Source organism: Myxine glutinosa, chromosome 11, assembly GCF_964187855.1.
Source record: "Myxine glutinosa chromosome 11, kmMyxGlut1.1, whole genome shotgun sequence".
In the NCBI taxonomy this organism is placed as follows: Eukaryota; Metazoa; Chordata; class Myxini; order Myxiniformes; family Myxinidae; genus Myxine; species Myxine glutinosa.
The window spans coordinates 130,514,112-130,530,979 of record NC_136271.1 but is presented as its reverse complement, the minus strand read 5'-3'; the positions used below and the strand labels follow the sequence as shown (position 1 = coordinate 130,530,979).

Sequence of the window (16,868 nt, the reverse complement as noted above, 5' to 3'; positions counted from 1 at the left end):
CGATTCTGGGGGGACGTGTGTAGCGGCTACCGCTGGGTTTTCACAATCGCCTTGCACCTATCAAGGACGCGGAGCGATCACCATGCCGGGCTCGTCCAGGACGCCCGGGCAGGCCCGCGCTCAACTTGCCAGGCCTCGGTCGGGACGCCCGGGCATGCCCGGGCAGGCTCGCCCTCAACTTGCCAGGCCGCAGCCATGACGCTCGGCCACGCCCCCTCTCGCCTTTCCTGGGCAAACGCTCCGGGATAATGTGTGTATATATATTGCTGCCCGATAAACGGGCTTTTCAGAGTACCTGAGTGTTTTGTTTGAATAAAGCAACTCGGACGAATTCCAGTTTTTTGTCGCGTCCATTCTTCCGATCGACGTGGGAGCCCGAGCTCCTTCAGTAGTATGTACATTTAAATCATAGTGAATATACAGTAGTATGGTATTATTAATAGATGTACATATAAATCATAGTGAATATACAGTAGTATGGTATTATTAATAGATGTACATATAAATCATAGTGAATATACAGTAGTATGGTATTATTAATAGATGTACATTTAAATCATAGTGAATATACAGTAGTATGGTATTATTAATCGATGTACATATAAATCATAGTGAATATACAGTAGTATGGTATTATAATCGATGTACATATAAATCATAGTGAATATACAGTAGTATGGTATTATAATCGATGTGCATATAAATCATAGTGAATATACAGTAGTATGGTATTATTAATAGATGTACATTTAAATCATAGTGAATATACAGTAGTATGGTATTATTAATAGATGTACATATAAATCATAGTGAATATACAGTAGTATGGTATTATTAATAGATGTACATTTAAATCATAGTGAATATGCAGTAGTATGGTATTATTAATAGATGTACATTTAAATCATAGTGAATATACAGTAGTATGGTATGATAATCGATGTACATATAAATCATAGTGAATATACAGTAGTATGGTATTATAATCGATGTACATTTAAATCATAGTGAATATACAGTAGTATGGTATTATTAATAGATGTACATATAAATCATAGTGAATATACAGTAGTATGGTATGATAATCGATGTACATATAAATCATAGTGAATATACAGTAGTATGGTATGATAATCGATGTACATTTAAATCATAGTGAATATACAGTAGTATGGTATTATAGTCGATGTACATATAAATCATCGTGAATATACAGTAGTATGGTATTATTAATAGATGTACATTTAAATCATAGTGAATATACAGTAGTATGGTATTATTAATAGATGTACATTTAAATCATAGTGAATATACAGTAGTATGGTATTATAATCGATGTACATATAAATCATAGTGAATATACAGTAGTATGGTATTATTAATAGATGTACATATAAATCATAGTGAATATACAGTAGTATGGTATTATTAATAGATGTACATTTAAATCATAGTGAATATACAGTAGTATGGTATTATTAATAGATGTACATATAAATCATAGTGAATATACAGTAGTATGGTATTATTAATAGATGTACATTTAAATCATAGTGAATATACAGTAGTATGGTATTATTAATAGATGTACATATAAATCATAGTGAATATACAGTACTATGGTATTATAATCGATGTACATATAAATCATAGTGAATATACAGTAGTATGGTATGATAATCGATGTACATATAAATCATAGTGAATATACAGTAGTATGGTATTATTAATCGATGTACATATAAATCATAGTGAATATACAGTAGTATGGTATTATAATCGATGTACATATAAATCATAGTGAATATACAGTAGTATGGTATTATAATCGATGTACATATAAATCATAGTGAATATACAGTAGTATGGTATTATAATCGATGTACATATAAATCATAGTGAATATACAGTAGTATGGTATTATTAATAGATGTACATTTAAATCATAGTGAATATACAGTAGTATGGTATGATTAATCGATGTACATATAAATCATAGTGAATATACAGTAGTATGGTATTATTAATAGATGTACATTTAAATCATAGTGAATATACAGTAGTATGGTATTATTAATAGATGTACATATAAATCATAGTGAATATACAGTAGTATGGTATTATTAATAGATGTACATATAAATCATAGTGAATATACAGTAGTATGGTATTATAATCGATGTGCATTTAAATCATAGTGAATATACAGTAGTATGGTATTATTAATAGATGTACATATAAATCATAGTGAATATACAGTAGTATGGTATTATTAATAGATGTACATATAAATCATAGTGAATATACAGTAGTATGGTATTATTAATAGATGTACATATAAATCATAGTGAATATACAGTAGTATGGTATTATTAATAGATGTACATATAAATCATAGTGAATATACAGTAGTATGGTATTATTAATAGATGTACATTTAAATCATAGTGAATATACAGTAGTATGGTATTATAATCGATGTGCATTTAAATCATAGTGAATATACAGTAGTATGGTATTATTAATAGATGTACATATAAATCATAGTGAATATACAGTAGTATGGTATTATTAATAGATGTACATATAAATCATAGTGAATATACAGTAGTATGGTATTATAATCGATGTGCATTTAAATCATAGTGAATATACAGTAGTATGGTATTATTAATAGATGTACATATAAATCATAGTGAATATACAGTAGTATGGTATTATTAATAGATGTACATATAAATCATAGTGAATATACAGTAGTATGGTATTATTAATAGATGTACATATAAATCATAGTGAATATACAGTAGTATGGTATTATAATCGATGTACATATAAATCATAGTGAATATACAGTAGTATGGTATTATAATCGATGTGCATTTAAATCATAGTGAATATAGAGTAGTATGGTATTATTAATAGATGTACATTTAAATCATAGTGAATATACAGTAGTATGGTATTATTAATAGATGTACATATAAATCATAGTGAATATACAGTAGTATGGTATTATCAATAGATGTACATTTAAATCATAGTGAATATACAGTAGTATGGTATTATTAATCGATGTACATATAAATCATAGTGAATATACAGTAGTATGGTATTATAATCGATGTACATATAAATCATAGTGAATATACAGTAGTATGGTATTATAATCGATGTGCATATAAATCATAGTGAATATACAGTAGTATGGTATTATTAATAGATGTACATTTAAATCATAGTGAATATACAGTAGTATGGTATTATTAATAGATGTACATATAAATCATAGTGAATATACAGTAGTATGGTATTATTAATAGATGTACATTTAAATCATAGTGAATATGCAGTAGTATGGTATTATTAATAGATGTACATTTAAATCATAGTGAATATACAGTAGTATGGTATGATAATCGATGTACATATAAATCATAGTGAATATACAGTAGTATGGTATTATAATCGATGTACATTTAAATCATAGTGAATATACAGTAGTATGGTATTATTAATAGATGTACATATAAATCATAGTGAATATACAGTAGTATGGTATGATAATCGATGTACATATAAATCATAGTGAATATACAGTAGTATGGTATGATAATCGATGTACATTTAAATCATAGTGAATATACAGTAGTATGGTATTATAGTCGATGTACATATAAATCATCGTGAATATACAGTAGTATGGTATTATTAATAGATGTACATTTAAATCATAGTGAATATACAGTAGTATGGTATTATTAATAGATGTACATTTAAATCATAGTGAATATACAGTAGTATGGTATTATAATCGATGTACATATAAATCATAGTGAATATACAGTAGTATGGTATTATTAATAGATGTACATATAAATCATAGTGAATATACAGTAGTATGGTATTATTAATAGATGTACATTTAAATCATAGTGAATATACAGTAGTATGGTATTATTAATAGATGTACATATAAATCATAGTGAATATACAGTAGTATGGTATTATTAATAGATGTACATTTAAATCATAGTGAATATACAGTAGTATGGTATTATTAATAGATGTACATATAAATCATAGTGAATATACAGTACTATGGTATTATAATCGATGTACATATAAATCATAGTGAATATACAGTAGTATGGTATGATAATCGATGTACATATAAATCATAGTGAATATACAGTAGTATGGTATTATTAATCGATGTACATATAAATCATAGTGAATATACAGTAGTATGGTATTATAATCGATGTACATATAAATCATAGTGAATATACAGTAGTATGGTATTATAATCGATGTACATATAAATCATAGTGAATATACAGTAGTATGGTATTATAATCGATGTACATATAAATCATAGTGAATATACAGTAGTATGGTATTATTAATAGATGTACATATAAATCATAGTGAATATACAGTAGTATGGTATTATTAATAGATGTACATATAAATCATAGTGAATATACAGTAGTATGGTATTATTAATAGATGTACATATAAATCATAGTGAATATACAGTAGTATGGTATTATTAATAGATGTACATATAAATCATAGTGAATATACAGTAGTATGGTATTATAATCGATGTGCATTTAAATCATAGTGAATATACAGTAGTATGGTATTATTAATAGATGTACATATAAATCATAGTGAATATACAGTAGTATGGTATTATTAATAGATGTACATATAAATCATAGTGAATATACATGTTGCGAATATGGAATTTGGCCTCCATATCCGCTTGTAAATATTCCCCTATTTTCTCCAATACTCCCCAACTTTCCCCAATCCCCCATTCCCTAGTCCCATTGCATGTAAATAACAATCAGTAGAGCCGACCTGCCCCTTATTCCCCCATTAAATGTCGTGCCCAGGTCCACCGCACCACACGTAGACAACTTTCGGACATCTTCCTAGTTATTCTTAATCTATGTCAGTTAAGGCCTCGTCTCCATTAATTATGACTCTTCGTTGCACCAGAATGTGATTATATGGCATCAGTAGTGAGTTTAGGACCTTTCCCATACCTCCTTCCATCTTCTTCCCCAACAATTACAACAACAACAGAGGAGATGGCGGCGGAGCGGGGGAGGATGCGTCCTCACACCGGCTCGATTAGCGCCATAGACCATGCGCTCCACGGGGTTACCACGAAGGGGCTCCTTGTCAGCTCCTCGTCAAGGGCGGAGCCTGGTAAACCCCCCGCACGCACCCAATGAGAAGCAACGTGCCGATTCCACGAGGCGGAGCTAACGAGCCGAGGGCGTGTCACTCCCCGCCGGATATACGCGGCCCCGCGCCGGATGTGACGTCAGATGCGCCTCAGCTTGGAGAAAGAACGTCGCCTTCCGAGCGCTGTGACCTCCCTGCATCTCTGGACCGGACCGAGTCGATTCTGCTTTGAGCCAAGAGTGCACCTTGAGCCATCGATACCCGCTGTCCTTTTCATCAACCCCCGTGTGAGTCAGCCTTGTCCCGTTTGTCTGTCGTCTGTCCGGGGTTAATATAAGAGTGTGTCTAAGTGCCTGTCTTTCTGTGATTATAACTCTAGCCCCTGTAATCTGACCTTTCCGTACGAATATAATCTCCTCCGGAGGTCTTGAGAACTGAACCCTTGGTGTCGTATTGTGTTATTGTAATCCAGCCGGGTGTCTTCTTTTTCTTATTGAGCCAGCGTAGCGCGACTTCGTCAACGTCGAGTATAGTCGGGTAATTTGTGCGGACACGACGGCCATTCCGCTCGGCCCACCTTAACATCAAAGTCGTGTCTGTAACAATTGGTGTCGAGGAGTGAGATTCGGACCCGGGACTAAATTAGTTAGGCCCAAATTTTGGGAGGGAAAATCGATTCGGAGCGCGTACTGCGCTCGACGAAATTATAACGAAAAAAAAATTGGATTTGTTTTACGAAACTCGAATTTTGCAAGTCGCGCTATGGCGGATCAAGACGGCTGGGGTCCGGTAGGGGAGAGTGAAGCAGGGTCGGTCCAGGACCAAATTGAGGGACGTGAGGAGAGCGAAGCAGTGAGGGCGGCAGGTTCGCAAAATAGCGCCGTCACGCACGAAGTAGCGGGCGCGCAAAATGGCGCGCTCGCTCACGTGGTTGAAGGGTCCCAAAATAGCGGCGCCGCGGAGGGCGAGCCTGCGGTGGCGGCTGGGGACGCTGGGCAAACCGGGTTTGACCTCAGATTATTCTTGACCCAACTGAATGCAAAAATGGATAGGATGGAGGGCCAAATGAGGGTTGATAGTGGGCGATTGGAGGGCCAAATGGGGGTAATGAGGGACGAAGCGAGGGCTCGGAGTGAGCAATTGGGGGTAATGAGGGACGAAGCGAGGGGTACCAGTGAGGGGTTAGACAATAATTTTGAGGAGTTAGACAAGAAATTTGGGAAGATAGACAATAATTTTGAGGGGTTAGACAACGGGATAAAAGAAGTGAAAAATGGGTTAATGGGGGTAGAAAATAGAATGGCTGCCCAGGAGAATCAGATAGAGGGAGTGAAAAATGGGTTAGAGGGGTTAGAAAACAGTATGGAAGGCAAATTGAGGGACATGAGGGACCAAGCGGAAAGGGAAGTTAAACAAATGGAGCAGCAGATAGAGGGGGTCAGAATGGGGGTAGAAACCAAACTGGATGCTCACAGGGAGGAAATGGAGCAGATGAGGGTGGCATCTGGGCAGGAGATGCAAGTGATGGGAGAAGAGATCAGAAGAGGAGTGAGTGAGGAGGTCGGAGGAGTGCGCGAGGAGGTGAGGCACTGTGAGGAGCACATGGAAAAGGAGGTGAGAAAGGCGACTGTAAAGTTACAAGGGGGCATAGAGGACCTGACGCAAGAGGTGGAGCAGCTGACGGTGGGACAGACGGAGTTAGTGGAGCAGGTTCAAAGGAACACTGCGGTATTAGGAGGTTTAAAGGCGACACAGAAAGAACTAAAAGATGACTTGGTAGCGACGAAGAGGGAATGTCAGATGGTACGTGAGGGACTGACAACGAGGTTGGACGAGGTGATAGAGGTAATGGAGACGAAGGACCGGCAGGTGAGGACGCACCTGGAAACGGTCAAGGTAGCCTTAGAGGATGAGCTTGAGGAGACGTACCGGGGAATAAAAGAGGTGAAGCACAAATTAGAAGAAGTGGAAGAAGGGATGAGCGAAATTAAGAAGCGACGGAGAGGGGATAAGAAAGAGATAAAAGAGGAGATAAAAGAATTGGTCCAAAGTCTGTGTTTGGATCGTGATGATGTGCTCATTAACCGGATGAGGGATTCGCAGGTGATGGAGGAGAAGCGAAGAGGAAGAGGACCCGGTGTAAGTGGTGACCAATATGGTCGTGCGTATGATGCGCCAGGGGATTTAAGAAGCTTGGGGGTCGAGATAGACCCGGGTGTTCGTGAGAGGCCGTTGGTGAAGTGTGCGACAGGTCTGGTGTGCGAAAAAGGAGGTGTGCGAGAAAGTCCGACTCTGGGGTGTGTGAGGAAAAAGTGCGTGCCAAGGAGTGAGTGTGCTGGCGAGAGTGAGTCGGTCGTAGCGCGTGTGCGAGGGGGCACATGGAAGCGCGGTGTGGTGAGTGTTACAGAGGATGTGACGGGAGAGTGTGCGCGAGGAAGGTGTGTGACGGACAGGTGCATGGGGAAAGAGTGCGCTGTCAAAGGCAAGGAAGAATGCACACCTGTGGTGAGTGTTACAGAGGGTGTGACGGGAGAGTGTGCGCGAGGAAGGTGTGTGACGGACAGGTGCATGGGGAAAGAGTGCGCTGTCAAAGGCAAGGAAGAATGCACAGCTGTGGTGAGTGTTACAGAGGGTGTAACGGGAGAGTGTGCGCGAGAAAGGTGTGTGACGGACAGGTGCATGAGGAAAGAGGTGCTGTCAAGAGTAAGGGTGAGTGCGCTGTCAGGAATGGAGGTGAAAGTAGTGAGAGTGACATGGAGCGTGAGTTGTTGTGACAGGTGAGCGAGGATGTACACCTGGGATGGAAGGATGCACACCTGGAATGGTAGAGCGTGAGTGGGAATGCACGCTGGAGTTGGTGGTGAGGCACGTGGTTGGGTGTGCGAATGAGAGCACACCTGTGATTGTCACAGAGGAGGTGACCGAGGAGGGGGCGCGAAGAGGTGTATTGGTGAGGTGTGCTACCAACGAGTGTGTGCCAAAGTGTTCGGTGGTCAGGTGTGTGACCAAGGCGGTGAGTGGAATGGGTGTACCTGGGTGTGTAAGGAACGGTACGAGGGGCATGGAAACGGCTGGATGTGTGAGCAAGGAACGGGCTGCGGGGTGTAAGCATGCAGGTGAAGCATCGACGTTAGACGGGATAGAGTTTAGAACGACTTATAGCCGAATCGGGCCCTCGGTGCGTGCTGGGCCTCGCTTTGAACGGCCGCGTCTGTGCTCCACTAGGCGGAGCGGGCGGCCCGAGAGAAAGAGTCGTCATGGCGACCACTTTTTGGTGAGACGTGCCGGCAGGTCGAGATCGGGGCATTGGATGGCTCCGTGCCGAGATGGTGCGTGGGATCTCGGCCCGGGTAAACCTCCTTCCCTGCACCGAATGCGGGACGCACCCAGCCGCTGGCACAAAACAACCAGCATCCATTGCTTGGCTTTACGAAGCCGGGCTTTGGACAGGGATTGGCGCACCGAGAGGTATTAGTGAGTAGACTGGGTGATGAGGTTAGTGTTTTGGACCCAAAATTAGAGAAAAACAAAATTTGATGATTGGCAAGGGATTGGCAGTAGTGATTGGCAGATGATGGGCAGTGATTGGCAAATTTTTAATTTGTTGAAATTTGATGTGCAAAATTGGTAGTGAGAGACCCCCGATGTGGTGGGATGGCAAATCCACCATCCTTCCCATGTGGGGGGCAAAGGAGCACTAGGTTTATGGGGTGTATGGCAGTGAAAACTAGCCCGGGTGGGTTAGGATATATCGTGTGTAGGGATCTAGAGATTGACATTAGGTAACGTTAAGTTTAGTTAGTGACTGATACCTGTAGTGGGGACGCAGGTAGATTAGTATGGATGATAATGACGAGGGAGCGCAATAGTTTAAAGGGACGACTGGGAAGCGCAAGTTTCAGAAGGGAGTAGTTAGCTGAGATGATGCCGTGTTTGTGAGAATTGAACAGGTGTGATTGCACAGGTGTGCAACTGGACAGGTGTGTGGAGCAGTGTATGAGTAGTGAGTGTGTGGATCAGCGCGAATGCGCTTGGGGAGAGAAGGGTGCAGGTGGCACCAGGTGTGAGAGCACAGGTGTGCAAGTACAGGTGTGTGGAGAGAGTTGGAGTAAGTGGTACGGAGTGGTGTGCATGGTGCGAAGGTGTGGATGGGGGAAGAGTGGACCCCTTTCACGAGTACCCGGGGCGGGTAGTGTAAGTGTTAGGTAGAGGGTGCAGGTAAATTGTGGTTGGATATTGGCATTTGTGGTGCGGTTGCAGAATGGTGTTGTGAATGGGTGCATTAGTGTTGTGGAAATGGCTGGGCGTGTAGCCTGTTAGTGTGTGTAGTTGGTTGGGCACTCCACCACTGTGAGGATGTCGGCCAGGTGAGGCCGCAGGTGGGCTCTGGGAGCCGGTAGAGTTGTGGATGGGGCCCGAGGATCCGGAGGATGGACCCGGGTAGCCCAGTGCCAGAGAGGGCACCGAGTGGGGAGAGTGCCAGAGGGCCTTCCCCTGGTAGTTAGGTTAGGGTAAGGAGCAGGTAAGCTCGGAGGCAACTGCAGTGGTGGAGGTGTGCAGGTGGGTAGACCCACTGGGAGAGGTACACGTCGCAGCCCAGAAATTGTACGAGGGCACCGAGAGATGAATCGGGGGAGTGAGACCCCAAATTGAAAAGCACCACAGTTTGGCCAATGGGAATTGGTTTTTAGAACCCATAGTGTAAGAGGGCCAATGGTTTGGCCGGAGAAAGACCCCGGGTAGTGTAAAGTTGTTAAAGTCATTTAGGAAATAGTTAGGATTGAAGAACCTGTCGCACCATACGCAGCCACTTACCTGTGGTGATGATGATGACTCCACACCTGTGTTTTCTTTGTTCTGTGTGCAGGAAATGAGATTGCTGTGGATTTGTGAGACGCATCACGACGTGGATGAGACATTGGGGTGATTCCATCTCTCCCTCCTTAGGAGGGACTGATGATGAATTGGTGATGGCAAATTTTGATGTGCAGTTGAAAATGGCAAATTTTGATGAGAGTTGAAAATGGCAAATTTGATTGGTTAGGAGGGAGAGAAGACGAATTTGGTTTATGGGAGGAACGGGGAAGACAGTAGGGATGTTTGTTGATTTGTAAAGTAGATGTTTATGGGTAGTGTTGTGTTTTGTGGATGCAGTAAGGGGTAAGGGAGGGGCCATGTAGGTTACCTGGTGGGGGGGGGGGGGGGGGCGTACGATAGGAACGTACCTGTCTCACCTGGTTCCCATGTGCCCCCAGTGTGCATCACCTTACATTGCGTGCACTTTTGCGCCCTTACCACCTTACTCACTTGTTTCTTCTTTTGTCTCCCACCTCCGAGGATCTGGCTTTGGGGTAGAGAGAGAGGAGAGAGAGGTGCTGGCTGCGCAGTTGTGGGCCTGCACTTTCGCTGTTTGCTGCCGGGATCGATACACCATATGGACCGCAATGTTTGTGGCCACCCACAATGGACCGCAGTTCGTTTGCGGCCAAGCACCACCCGGGGATGGACCTATGGGTCAACGTGGCACCTATGCCATACAGGTGAACCACTTTTAGTTACCACCAAGTGCACCACAAGAAGAGCAAGAGACACCTGCAGGGTTAGGGGTTGTCGAATTTATTTTTATACCAATGAACAATGGTGACTGCACCGGATGGTGCTGACTGTGTGGTGGGGTGGTGCTTTTGATGCTGGGAAAGGGTGCTCTGCACGTTATTAAAGGCCGTCGGCCACAGAGCACTCGTGGGTTGGTGTATCGATGTTGGCAAGCGCGCTCTCTCTATGCATAACATCTGCATGTGTTCCTCCAAAAACAGGTCCTGGATCGTAGTGTAAATAGCAGCGTAGTCTTGTAAATAATGCTCCCTACCGGCTGTATGTTTAGTTTGAGAATTCTTTCCGGATTCGGTTATCCTGTGGGTGTGTTTCTGTGAGGAGAAGGGTGCAACGTCGCAGGGGGACATATTTACTCATTTGTGAATATCTGTAAAACTGTCGCACTCAGGGTAGAGTTAATAGTAGAGGGAACTACATTGCGTGCCACACTAAAGTAGGTAAAAATTTATCGGGTCGGGACGCCCCGAGGGTAGAGAAGGGTGCAATGTTGCGAATATGGAATTTGGCCTCCATATCCGCTTGTAAATATTCCCCTATTTTCTCCAATACTCCCCAACTTTCCCCAATCCCCCATTCCCTAGTCCCATTGCATGTAAATAACAATCAGTAGAGCCGACCTTCCCCTTATTCCCCCATTAAATGTCGTGCCCAGGTCCACCGCACCACACGTAGACAACTTTCGGACATCTTCCTAGTTATTCTTAATCTATGTCAGTTAAGGCCTCGTCTCCATTAATTATGACTCTTCGTTGCACCAGAATGTGATTATATGGCATCAGTAGTGAGTTTAGGACCTTTCCCATACCTCCTTCCATCTTCTTCCCCAACAATTACAACAACAACAGAGGAGATGGCGGCGGAGCGGGGGAGGATGCGTCCTCACACCGGCTCGATTAGCGCCATAGACCATGCGCTCCACGGGGTTACCACGAAGGGGCTCCTTGTCAGCTCCTCGTCAAGGGCGGAGCCTGGTAAACCCCCCGCACGCACCCAATGAGAAGCAACGTGCCGATTCCACGAGGCGGAGCTAACGAGCCGAGGGCGTGTCACTCCCCGCCGGATATACGCGGCCCCGCGCCGGATGTGACGTCAGATGCGCCTCAGCTTGGAGAAAGAACGTCGCCTTCCGAGCGCTGTGACCTCCCTGCATCTCTGGACCGGACCGAGTCGATTCTGCTTTGAGCCAAGAGTGCACCTTGAGCCATCGATACCCGCTGTCCTTTTCATCAACCCCCGTGTGAGTCAGCCTTGTCCCGTTTGTCTGTCGTCTGTCCGGGGTTAATATAAGAGTGTGTCTAAGTGCCTGTCTTTCTGTGATTATAACTCTAGCCCCTGTAATCTGACCTTTCCGTACGAATATAATCTCCTCCGGAGGTCTTGAGAACTGAACCCTTGGTGTCGTATTGTGTTATTGTAATCCAGCCGGGTGTCTTCTTTTTCTTATTGAGCCAGCGTAGCGCGACTTCGTCAACGTCGAGTATAGTCGGGTAATTTGTGCGGACACGACGGCCATTCCGCTCGGCCCACCTTAACATCAAAGTCGTGTCTGTAACAATATAAATCATAGTGAATATACAGTAGTATGGTATTATTAATAGATGTACATATAAATCATAGTGAATATACAGTAGTATGGTATTATTAATAGATGTACATATAAATCATAGTGAATATACAGTAGTATGGTATTATAATCGATGTGCATTTAAATCATAGTGAATATACAGTAGTATGGTATTATTAATAGATGTACATATAAATCATAGTGAATATACAGTAGTATGGTATTATTAATAGATGTACATATAAATCATAGTGAATATACAGTAGTATGGTATTATTAATAGATGTACATATAAATCATAGTGAATATACAGTAGTATGGTATTATAATCGATGTACATATAAATCATAGTGAATATACAGTAGTATGGTATTATTAATCGATGTGCATGATGAATGAATCTAGGGGGCTGCGCGATGTTGCGCGTGCTCTATGGGGTCTCATCATGCGGACAAGGCGTGGAAATTATATAAAGGGCTCGAACAAGTAAAAACAAACATGTACCGGTACTCACGTTCCAAGAACCTCCTTGAAGGTGAATATTTTGCTTATATCGTCGATTAGTTTCTTCCACGAATGTTCAGCGTCCTCGTCCTTTGCTTGAGACATCATGTCTGTTGTGGAGTCTTGTGCGCAGCCTCGCTAAACGACACGCCCCTTTTTCACAGATTTCGCTATCACTCCTTCCCTATTTTCATCCATTATTCACTCCTCCTCCATCCTTTCCACCCCTCCTCTTACTCCACCCTTTGTAATCTCTATCATACCTGGTCTTCCTCCTCCTTTCGTTATATCCCTCCTCTTACTCCACCATCCCTACCCTCGCTCATCCTTCTTCCACAATAGTTCATCTCTTCCTGCCATTGTTCATCCTCATCATCTATAATTTCTTCATCATTCCTCCCCAGCTCCCCTCGTTCCTCATCCCTCCTATTTATACATACATATAAATAAATAGATATTTCCACATCTCGTGATCCCTCCCCGTACATCACTCCGACCCACGTACCATATTCCTCACTACAATACTACCTCTTCTCTCCTCTCCCATTGTGTCCTTTTTTCATCCCCGCGACCACTCCATCCCTGAGACCATCATCATAATCAGTTCTGTGTTCACTGCAGGTGAACCGATTGGCGCTGCGATCCCGCCCGGTTGGTGTAAAGGACAACAGGTGTGTCTGTGTGTGGGGTCACCATCGGATCCGCATGACATCATTCTCCTTTGACTGTGTACTGCACGTCATTTAACTCATGTAACATGTGTGTTTGCATCATCCATTGATGGCAATATCTACATTACACACACAATTACAAATAGGAAGGGAAAAAACATGGAGGGTCAGAATATAAGGGAAGAGACGGGATTCTGCCATATTTACTTATTTAATAAACATATGACAACTTGCAGCTATCTGTGACTATTCGTTTATTTTCTCAACTCAAAACACTTTCCATGGCTCCATGTGGGATGACCAATGTTTGTTCCATCTTCTCCATTAGAGACCATGTTTCCATGGCTCCATGTGGGATGACCAATGTCTGTTCCATATTCTCCATTAGAGACCATGTTTCCATGGCTCCATGTGGGATGACCAATGTTTGTTCCATCTTCTCCATTAGAGACTATGTTTCCATGGCTCCATGTGGGATGACCAATGTCTGTTCCATATTCTCCATTAGAGACAATGTTTCCATGGCTCCGTGTGGGATGACCAATGTCTGTTCCATATTCTCCATTAAAGACCATGTTTCCATGGCTCCATGTGGGATGACCAATGTTTGTTCCATCTTCTCCATTAGAGACGATGTTTCCATGGCTCCTTGTGGAATGACCAATGTCTGTTCCATATTCTCCATTAGAGACCATGTTTCCATGGCTCCGTGTGGGACGGCCAATGTTTGTTCCATCTTCTCCATTAGAGACTATGTTTCCATGGCTCCATGTGGGATGACCAATGTCTGTTCCATATTCTCCATTAGAGACAATGTTTCCATGGCTCCATGTGGGATGACCAATGTTTGTTCCATCTTCTCCATTAGAGACTATGTTTCCATGGCTCCATGTGGGATGACCAATGTCTGTTCCATATTCTCCATTAGAGACAATGTTTCCATGGCTCCGTGTGGGATGACCAATGTCTGTTCCATATTCTCCATTAAAGACCATGTTTCCATGGCTCCATGTGGGATGACCAATGTTTGTTCCATCTTCTCCATTAGAGACTATGTTTCCATGGCTCCATGTGGGATGACCAATGTCTGTTCCATATTCTCCATTAGAGACAATGTTTCCATGGCTCCGTGTGGGATGACCAATGTCTGTTCCATATTCTCCATTAAAGACCATGTTTCCATGGCTCCATGTGGGATGACCAATGTTTGTTCCATCTTCTCCATTAGAGACGATGTTTCCATGGCTCCTTGTGGGATGACCAATGTTTGTTCCATATTCTCCATTAGAGACGATATTTCCATGGCTCCTTGTGGGACGGCCAATGTTTGTTCCATCTTCTTCATTAGAGACCATGGCTCCATGTGGGATGATTAATGTTTGTTCCATCTTCTTCATCAGAGACCATGTTTCCATGTCTCCTTGTGGGATGACCAACGTTTGCTCCATCGTCTTCATTGGAGACCATGCTTCCATGTCTCCTTGTGGGATGACAATGTTTGCTCCATCTTCTTCATCAGAGACCATGTTTCCATGTCTCCTTGTGGGATGACCAATGTTTGTTCCATATTCTCCATTAAAGACCATGTTTCCATGGCTCCTTGTGGGACGGCCAATGTTTGTTCCATCTTCTTCATTAGAGACCATGGCTCCATGTGGGATGATCAATGTTTGTTCCATCTTCTTTATCAGAGACCATGTTTCCATGTCTCCTTGTGGGATGACCAACGTTTGCTCCATCGTCTTCATTGGAGACCATGTTTCCATGTCTCCTTGTGGGATGACCAATGTTTGTTCCATATTCTCCATTAAAGACCATGTTTCCATGGCTCCTTGTGGGATGGCCAATGTTTGTTCCATCTTCTTCATTAGAGACCATGGCTCCATGTGGGATGATCAATGTTTGTTCCATCTTCTTTATCAGAGACCATGTTTCCATGTCTCCTTGTGGGATGACCAACGTTTGCTCCATCGTCTTCATTGGAGACCATGTTTCCATGTCTCCTTGTGGGATGACAATGTTTGCTCCATCTTCTTCATCAGAGACCATGTTTCACTGGTCCATGTCATCGCTGTTGATCACACTAATTGTAAACTTTCTATTTTCAGATAAAAGGGCAGTTTGCTCGTCATTAAATTATTTAATTTCCCAAATACTGACCATCCAGCTCCAGTTCGTCTCTTCACTTCTTAAAAGGGATCGTATCCATTTATGAGTTATTTGAAGTAAATGTCATTGTTATTCTACATTTGTGCATGAATGACAGCTTGACTGTGTACTTCTATAATGTGCAATTCGTTTTGAAATAAATGTTGACATCGTTTTACTCACGCAGTAGATCCTGAGGAACATGTACTTACCAAACATAGCATACTTACCAAACTTATCAAAGTAGAGTTGGGAGTTGGTGTGTACAGTGACCCCCTGACCTAAATTGTGCATGAAAATTAAATATATTTGAGTTGAACCCATCATCATGATAATTTCAAAATAACATATTTTACCCAAAACCATCTCTGCAATTGAAAGCAAAAAGATGGTAACAGTCTGTCAGAACAGCTTCGTTAAAATTATTTTCTGAATTCTACCCGCAACGGGATTATAAACGGGGCAAGGGATGGAGATGGCAAAATACAAATTGCGTATTCTGTCATTGAGCCGGCAAGCTGGGAGCAACAATTCACATTAATTGCCACATCTGATCCAATTAAAATGCTTTAATGGTGGCGAGACGCTACATTTTAAATGGGTTGTTCGATATACAGACTACAGACTGCCTCAGATCGGCAGTCTGCAGCCTCCTCACTCTCTGCAGACCTGGACAAAATCACAGACTGGGCAAACAAATGGAACATGTCTTTCAATCCTGATAAATCTCGCACTCTTACGATGTCTCTCCGAAAAGACCGACTGGAAAACCCTCCCATCCACTTTCTGAATAATCTTCTCCAAGAAGTTCTGTCACTCAAGCTTTTGGGTCTCACTATTTGCCATGATCTTTCCTGGGAAAACCACATTTAAAATCTGGCCTCCAAAGCCAGTCGCCGACTGGGCATCCTCCGTCGTGCGAAGTCCTTCCTTGGCACACCTGAGCTCCTCACCACATACAAGGCTTTCATCCGCAGCTCTATGGAATACTGCTCTCCCCTACGGGCTGGTTCTCCCGCCTCACACCTGGCTCGTCTTCACGCTGTTGAAACCAAAGCGTTCAGAATCATTGGAATCTCCTGCGATGAAGCCAACTCCAAGGGCCTTTCACTCACTCACCGCAGGCAGGTTGGTGGTCTTTCCGTCTTCTACCGACTCCT

The 16,868-nt window shown here is 42.4% G+C and overlaps 1 protein-coding gene across 1 annotated transcript in view; it reads right to left on the bottom strand.

The window, feature by feature from the left end:
• Nucleotides 1-13,023, bottom strand: part of LOC137436869 (calcium/calmodulin-dependent protein kinase type 1D-like) — a 92,679-nt gene extending 79,656 nt beyond the window's left edge. Inside the window, exon 1 of the mRNA XM_078787118.1 lies at nt 12,900-13,023. Within this exon, the coding sequence (XP_078643244.1) occupies nt 12,900-12,997 (98 nt within the window). The 5' untranslated portion in view covers nt 12,998-13,023. The remainder of the gene's footprint in view (nt 1-12,899) is intronic.
• Between the last annotated feature and the right edge of the window lie 3,845 nt (nt 13,024-16,868).